Below are 8,688 nucleotides of genomic sequence, written 5' to 3'. Positions count from 1 at the left end.
CTCCCGCACCTCGCTCAGCCAGTGAGCGGCCGGTCTGTATGTGGGATCCGAACCCTCGGCAGGAGCGCCACCGCGCTCCCAAGCGGCGCACTGTAGCAGTGCACCACCGGGCCGGCCCTAGAAATGTGCACTCTTTAAAAATATTTTTTCTAAGTAACTCACTGCAGAAAATGGGGAATACAGAAAATTACATTTTAATATCTGTGATACCACCACATGAGAGTACAATCTCTTCGCCGTTTTGGTGTGTGTGTCTCCAATTACACACATCTCACGTGTAAACATGTATATGCTACCTATGTAGGTAATTTTGTGTGTATAGACACACACACACCAAACTGGGGTAATGGTGTACATTACATTTTGTGAACTAAGAATTTTAAGTCATTTATAGTATTTTTTCAACTATGAGAGTATAAACCTATTAATTGTAAAACAGAAATTTACAAAAATACGTAGTGGAAACATCTCTTGCACAATCTCCCCAAACTACCACTGAGTTTGGAGGTCTATTCCTTCACATTCTTTATCTCCTGTGTTACATATACAATATATTTCATTATTATATATTTTTAAACCAAAATAGAATATTAAACCTACCTTTCTTCTTATAGTGTTCAGATAACTTTCCACATCAATCCAAATATTAATAGCCACTTCTTTTCATGGCTGCATGACATCAAATCACATGACGTGTGATTCTATTTAATCTGATTTCTATTGTTTCCAATGTAACACCCCTGTACATATATCTTTGCACATTTTGTGCAAGGGTTTGCAGAGTAAGTTCCAAGGGAATTTAAATATATATTTTTTAACCAATTTGCACTTCCACCACCAAGTCTACTGATTCAGTGAAGATGAGCTGGCACTGACAGGAGTGTTGCGAGTCAGAGGTCTGCGTTTGAACCCTGATTCTGCCACTTCTTGTTGTGCGGTTGTGGGCAGTCAACCCCCCACCCCCACCCCATTTTCTCATCTACAGAACAACAGAATGGCCATGTCACAGAGTTGCTGTGAGAATGAAAGACAACATGGGTAAAGCACATGGCACAGAGCCAGGCACGCAGCTATTAAATTGCTGAAAAACTAGTATTTAAATGTAATCTTTTAATATCCACAATGGAAATACACGGTAATTTTTGTCTATTGTATAAAAAACTTATGACTTTCAGACTGAAGTCACTTCCTCTTTTTTGTCTCACGAATTGGTTAGTAATTTCACATTAGTAATGTCCTAACAACTGTGAATTCTAATCCAAAGTCAAGGTATGAGTGATGAAACTGCCAACATCCCACAAGTTTTGGGGCTTTTATTATTTTTTTAAAAGATGACCGGTATGGGGATCTTAACCCTTGACTTGGTTTTATCAACACCACACTCTCCCAAGTGAGCCACAGGCCGGCCGTAAGTTTTGGGTTTTTAAATCACCACTTCCAGTTCATTCTTCTTGGTGGCTGGCCAGTAAGGGGATCCAAACCCTTGACCCTGGTTTCACTGGCACCATCCTCTAACCACCTGAGCTAACCGGCCAGCCCTCACTTCCAGGTCACCTGAAAAGGATCATTAAGAACAGGCTGAGTCCTTCAGTCTTTTGATCGTTGTGTCCTTTTCTACCTCTATGGCCTTCTGAATTGCAAACAGTACTACTATTTTACTTCAAACCAGGCTGTGCCGTGTTTTCTTCAATATTGCTGTTTTGCTGCACATTTTTACATTTGAAGTGAGAGCGGTAAGGAACCCCAAATTCTCTTCCTTCAGGAAAGGCATCACACCACTCCTTCCCCCAGGGACTTCCCGCTAAGTCTAGCCATTTAGTTAGAACAGGGATGAGAGTAATGCCTTAAAATTGCACTAAAGTGACTCTCCATTTCTAGAGATGAAATTAAGGATATCCACCATACAGAGGAAAATGAATATGGCTTCGAGTTATAGCCTCACACAGCACAACCACCTATCTAGATTAGTTGCTGTGGTCTCCAGACCTTTAATATAAGCATTGAAAGTACAATGGACTCTTCCCTCCCCCTATTTCTTTACCAGTTGTTGACTGTGGCCCTCCTGATGATCTACCCAATGGCCAAGTGGAATATATCACAGGTCCTGAAGTGACCACGTACAAAGCAGTGATTCAGTACAGCTGTAAAGAGACTTTCTACACAATGAAAACGAATGATGGTAAGCAAATTTTTCAAAGCTGGGGGTGGGCAATATTTGGAACTTGAGCCCTCATGGTCTGAAAATAAACTTTAACCAACATTTTTGGTTAAGGAAAGACGAAAGATTAAAAGGCACTTTTCCCGCCCGCTAAGTGAAATATTATAGCTGAAGTGACTTTAATGTCAATTTGCAAGAATCTGAAAACAGATCTTATCTAGTAAATGACTACTACAAACACACAATATATTCCAAATGGTTTAATTTAACAAGTCAAAACCTTATCATTAAGCACTTGAGATCTTGATACATATTCAAGTTAAACATCTAAAAGGTTTCCACTTTGCAAGCAAACATGGTAATGCAGAGACCTCCTATTTATGAAATCATGTAAAATGGTTATTCAGACGCCTCTATTTCCCACTGATGCTCAAGAATCAACATTTTTCAGGGAAGTATTCAAGCAAATGACAACCACCTTATACATGCAGTTAAACATTTTTGCTTTTCCAATGATTTGCAGGTAAATATGTGTGTGAGGCTGATGGATTCTGGACGAGCTCCAAAGGAGAAAAATCACTCCCAGTCTGTGAGCCTGGTAATGGATACATTTATACAAGAGATTCGTAATTGACAGGAAGTAGAACTGGGTAGGAGACAATACGGAGAGCTTTAGCTGTGGTAGGCAGAAAACAGAACTTCAGTACTTGGCTCATAGGCCAAGTTATTATTTCCAAATAATATGTTCTCATTATCCCCTCTCCATATGAAGAGGTTGTTCAGTGCTGACTACATCAGTCATCTGATTATTCCTGAACTTATAACAAGGCAAGCATAAAAAATGAAATGATTTTAAAAATTATCTTGAACCATTTATACATTTATAAATATGAGTTTTGTTGTTACTTTTCTTCTCTGTAAAAATGCTATTAAAACCCAAAGCTAATAATTGTTTGCAATGACATCTAGTTTTTAAACATTAATGCAATTTGCCTTTCAATAGTACATAAAAAAAATTTTTAACCATTGGCTCCAAAGATTATAGTTGAGTAGAATGATTTTTTTAAAAAAATCAGAAAAATAATAATATATTCAATACCCCTGTGTTATTTGGCTTAAATTAAGTTGTTTTATTTTTAACCTATACTTGGCCGACACAACATTTCTAAGTTTTAATACAAGTGTACTGCCACTAAGGGAAACACATATGCTACACTAATGAGCGACAGTATTTAGTTTGCAATAAAGACACATAAAATTTAGTGTTTAGAAGAATCAACTAGACCAAAAATAAAAATTTCCGAAACTGAAAAGTGCTGGCTACAACTGCAACATTCTAATTTTAAAACATTTATATGTTCAAAGGTGAAAGTAATTTTGCAATTCCTGATAATGACATAGACCAAAAATAAAAATTTCCGAAACTGAAAAGTGCTGGCTACAACTGCAACACTCTAATTTTAAAACATTTATATGTTCAAAGGTGAAAGTAATTTTGCAATTCCTGATAATGACCTTAGTTCCTGCTTTCCCAGAATTACATGGTAAATACCCTATTTGACAAATAAGAAAACAGAAGCAATAAAAAGGTTATGTCCTTTCACTTCTTTGTACATCATTCAGTGCATCAGCTCAGGCAGTTTCTGTTTGCCCTATTAAATAACTTCCCCAATCTTATAGATCAAATTCTTTTCGTAAAACAAAATTTCTGAACGTTAATTTTCACTAATCTCATTTTCTGACCTAATATATACCAACAGTTTTTTTTACCACATCTTCCAACTGTGCTTTTAAAACAGCCTCACTTGCCTATACAGGTGGACACCCACCAACTCACTCCTGTGATGTAATTTTTGGTTGACATTAAATATACTCAACTCCAATGTGGTGTTGAGAAAAATACCAATGGGCTTATATAAAGGCATATTATCTATCTGCTTCTCTCCCCAGTTTGTGGACTATCAACCCGTACTACAGGAGGTCGTATATATGGAGGGCAAAATGCAAAGCTTGGCGATTTCCCTTGGCAAGTCCTGTTATTAGGTGAAACTACAGCAGCAGGTGCCCTTTTATATGACAACTGGATCTTGACAGCTGCTCATGCCGTATATAGGCAAAAAGAAGATGCATCTTCCTTGGACATTCGAATGGGTACCCTGAAGAGACTATCACCTCATTACACACAAGCCTGGGCCGAGGCTGTTTTTATACACGAAGCTTACACTCATGATGCTGGTTTCGACAATGACATAGCACTGATTAAGTTGAAGAACAAAGTTGTAATCAATAGCAACATCATACCTATTTGCCTGCCAGGAAAAGAAGCTGAATCCTTTATGAGGACAAATGACATTGGAACAGTATCTGGATGGGGATTAACCCAAAGGGGTTTTCTTGCTAGAAGTCTAATGTTTGTTGATGTACCAATTGTTGACCATCAAAAATGTACTGCTGCATATGAAAAGAAGCCCTATCAAGGGGGAAGGGTAACTAATAACATGCTTTGTGCAGGCTTAGAAAGTGGGGGCAAGGATAGTTGTAGAGGTGACAGTGGGGGGGCATTAGTGTTTCTAGATAATGAGACACAGAGGTGGTTTGTGGGAGGAATAGTGTCCTGGGGTTCCATTAATTGTGGGGAAGCAGATCAGTATGGGGTATACACAAAAGTCATTAACTATATTCCCTGGATCAAGAACATAATTAATAATTTTAATCTGCATGTCCTCAATCAGTAAATGATTTCTTTTCTAGAAATACCTGTGAAAGATCTTAGCAGCAATGTGATCTGAGAAGCATTAACATGGCACTTGTTGCTCCACCCCCAAATCAAACCAAACTCCAGGGTGAGACTATGGGCACTTCTCCACTTGCCGGTTTAATTCCACCCTTACTTGCTGATTCAAGGGGATATAAACCATAATAGTGATCATCATCTCTGCACATCCAATATAAACTCAGTGCTTAAATTATAATTACTTACAAAAACCAGTATCTTTTCATACTGGCTGTCTGCATTTCTGTAAATTGCCTGTCCATGTTTCTTGACTGTTTTTCTACTGTTTTTAGACTTGTTATTTCCGCTATCTAAGAGTGCTTCACACGTTACAGCAGTATTGGTTCACGAATAACCCTGAATCACTTTTTTTGGTAAATAAGCTGGAAACATCAATACTTTAACCCAGGTACTTACTGATTTCAATGTTAAAAAACAATACCACAAAACAGTGAGATATATGGCATTTCCACAAGATGAACTATGACATCAAAAATAGGTTGAGATATTACAGATAAACCTGTAATTATTTTTTTCTTTTACAATGAACATGAAATTCTTGGGCACAGATATGCCAAACAGCAGATCACAGATCATACAATAGCTGAGTACAGAACCCTAATACACAGTTAAGAGCTGCTCTCCTAGTACTCAACAACAAAAATTACTCTATCACATACATCTTGTGAATCACTGAGTAGTTAACATCCTACTTTTTCCTACTAAGGTCAAAATGTAAGTGCTGATTTAACCTTAAAATTCTGATCTGATTTTAGTTGATTTTTCCTCCCTAAAAAGTTTTAATAGCTAACGTTTAATAAAGTTTTCCAGCTTAGCTAAATAGTTACCATTTTATGTAAAAATCCACTGTGAGTTTTGGCCTAATTTCTCTTGTGTATATGAAGTACAATTTCTTGAGACTCACTTTTTAAAGGTAAGTTTCCAGCATCTTTGTCACATGTAAAAAAGAAATGTTTTTCCAGTAAGACTCCAGACACTAAACTGTGGTGGCAACAAAAATGTTTATTCAACTGGTTCAAAAATTTTTTAGAATGAATGCATTTAGATGACCAAATAGACTTTTAAAAAACAAATCTTTGCCAAATAGTTTAAGTACTTCTAAACTTCATTTTTTTAAGAGAATAAATACCCATAGCTATGTAATATCATAAACATGTTAATAAAAGGCTACTCAACATTTAAAGCCTTCTATGACCAGTTACTAGACTCATACAAGTGTAAATAAGGTATTAAAACCATGCCATTGACAAGTTAACTTACCCCTGGGCTTCTTGAAGGCTTGTCAGTTTAGTCTTTGGAGGTCCCCGAGTACCATTTTAAGTGTTACCATGTTACTGCTGCTGAGTAATAGTGCAAGTGCTAAAATGCAAAATTCAGACGGTACAGGGTTTGGAAATCATGCAGATTTAGATGCAGGAAAAAAAAAATTAAAACAACTCAAGATCCTTTACAGAGGAATCTGAATAACAAACAATGTGGCGATCACAGTCTAAAGGATGACTTCATTTATAAATGTTTAAAACACGTAACTTGCAAAATGACAAACCTATTTATCATAATCTAATTAGGTAAGGGCATTAGGTAAACTACCAACACAAAAAACTGTCACAATCTTCCAATTAGAAAATGAGTTCCTTAACTCTCCCAGAATTAATAGTTACATAAAAAGTACAATAGAGAACCAATATATTATTGCTTTCATATACTTAACAATGCATTGTGAGAGTCTAATCTGAGTTTTGTTAAGTGATTTTATTCATTACTATATTCCCCCACCTTTGGAGGATAAAGCCCCTTTCACTTAACACTTCGACAGACAACCCACCCTACTAGTTCTTAAAGCTATCAGGCTTCTTAATGGATTTCAGGCACATGATAATTTGTAGTTTCTTCTACTTTATCCCTATTGCAATTAATTCCACTTTTCAAATCCCAAACTGATATTCCCTTTTCAAATGATATGCTTTGCTACAAAGCATTTGAAAATAATCAACATTGTTTTGTCCACTCCCCAAACAATAATATTTTTAGAAGGCATGATTTCCCCATGGAGATTTTTCAGGCCATGTAAATAGAGCATCACCCAAATGCACAGAGGCACTAAGAAAAAGCTGGAGGGTACTGCTTACCATTTTAGGTGTGGTCACCCAGACTTATTAAAAACTAGATTTAAAAGAAAAAAAAAACTTTTCACTTTGGACAATGCAAGAACAAATAGCAATTAAGTCTGGGTATCAGGTGTCAATGCATGACAGGTGATGAATCCATTTGACTTGAGATAACTTTTCAAATAAGTTTATTTGAAGCAAAATAAACTACTGCCAAGAAACTTTATGAAAGTTCCATCTCAAAAGGGTCAAAAAAGGGGAATTAACTGCTATGAATTCTTTGCATTCAGGGCTGCAAAACAAAGACACATATTATTTAAATCAGTTTTATTTAAGAATTTCAAACATTGACAACTCTTATAAAAAGCATCCAAGCACAGGACACAGAACTGCAGCAAACAGCATTCTTATGGGTAGCTAACAGACATTAGAACTTCCACCCTTCTTTGAGACACCTGAGCTCACTGGTGAACTCTGCTTCCAAGTACTCCTGCAAAGCACACCACAAGCTCAGTCCATGTTCTCAACCCATCAGCTTCAGTTCACATTACCACACTTACATATCAGTAACAGAAGAGAACACACACCATACAGCATTCACAGCAGTTGACAAAGGGGTAGGGGAAATACAAGTATCATTTTACTTAAGTTTCACTTAACACATTCAACTAATGTGGGTTACCTAAGAACAAAACTCACTTAAAGTCTTCCAACAGATGTGGATGTCCTTTGAATGCAAAAAACATTCGTACGTTATTTGCTAGCATTGCTCTCTGCACACTCTCACCAAAGCCACAGGATTGAGAGACACATCTCGCCAAGTTAAAAAATATCCATTATGCACCACCAAGTCTCTGCACGCGCTCTCTCCTTTTCTCGCTCATACTATCCTTTCATGCCTCGGCACCACCATCAATCCCACACAAGGTTTCAAAAGTTCAAACAGCCTTCTGGTTCCATATCACAGCCTTGCGTTCATAGCGTTGATACGACTCCATGAAATAAAGAGTAGCGGATAAAAATGGGACACCCACCGTCAAAGACGCAGCCTGTGCAGTGTAATGACGAATTCTTGAATGAGAAAGCATGTAGACAGAAGTATTCCTATGGCAGAATATTTACAGCACTATTTTCAATGAAGTGCTTCTTCCATAAACATTTGAAATGAGATGAACTGCAGAGATTAAATGAAGGCTTCATATTGTACTTTTGTATATGAGGGGAGACAAGTGTTAGAAAAACAAAAACAAAAGAACCAAACACTGTGACACCATGATCTCCCAAAAGGAGATTTTCCTAAGGGAAAAATCCATATGGTGGGGTTCAAATTAAAACAAAGAGAAAAGAAAGTAGTTCTAATCAATGGTTTCCATTTTGAACATGCAAAGAATTCACTTGACAAGTCCAGGGATAAAACATTACAGGAAAAACCTTTTGATATCAATTGTAGTGTGTTGGTTTACCAAAAAGGCAAACAGCAGTTCACTTTCAACCACTCAATATTTCAACCCTTTATATAACAAAACTTATAAAATTCCTTTAGTTCTTCCTCTTTTTCTAAAGAAAAATGTCAAAAATACTGCTGAATATACTCCACACTGAACAAACCAATTTTTGAAAATTCTTAG

General features: G+C 36.8%; 2 protein-coding genes and 1 long non-coding RNA gene across 3 annotated transcripts in view; 1 reads left to right on the top strand and 2 right to left on the bottom strand.

The window, feature by feature from the left end:
• MASP2 (mannan-binding lectin serine peptidase 2) overlaps positions 1–5,234 on the top strand; it is a 15,304-nt gene extending 10,070 nt beyond the window's left edge. The window contains exons 9-11 of the mRNA XM_008584225.1: positions 2,045–2,179; positions 2,682–2,756; positions 4,109–5,234. Of these exons, the coding sequence (XP_008582447.1) occupies positions 2,045–2,179; positions 2,682–2,756; positions 4,109–4,893 (995 nt within the window). The 3' untranslated portion in view covers positions 4,894–5,234. The remainder of the gene's footprint in view (positions 1–2,044; positions 2,180–2,681; positions 2,757–4,108) is intronic.
• Positions 5,235–5,934: 700 nt separating this feature from the next.
• On the bottom strand, positions 5,935–7,702 carry LOC103599996. The gene is made up of 2 exons (XR_551346.1): positions 7,082–7,702; positions 5,935–6,311 (listed from the first exon to the last, which is right to left on the bottom strand). It is a non-coding gene; the product is annotated as an uncharacterized LOC103599996 (long non-coding RNA).
• A 12-nt stretch (positions 7,703–7,714) lies between these two features.
• TARDBP (TAR DNA binding protein) overlaps positions 7,715–8,688 on the bottom strand; it is a 7,839-nt gene continuing 6,865 nt past the window's right edge. Inside the window, exon 8 of the mRNA XM_008584224.1 lies at positions 7,715–8,164. Coding sequence (XP_008582446.1) covers positions 8,097–8,164 — 68 coding nt within the window. The 3' untranslated portion in view covers positions 7,715–8,096. The remainder of the gene's footprint in view (positions 8,165–8,688) is intronic.

This window comes from Galeopterus variegatus, unplaced genomic scaffold (genome assembly GCF_000696425.1).
Source record: "Galeopterus variegatus unplaced genomic scaffold, G_variegatus-3.0.2 Scaffold3178, whole genome shotgun sequence".
Lineage (NCBI taxonomy): Eukaryota > Metazoa > Chordata > Mammalia > Dermoptera > Cynocephalidae > Galeopterus > Galeopterus variegatus.
Note: the sequence above shows the minus strand (reverse complement) of the source record. Positions and strands in the feature narration are given on the sequence as shown.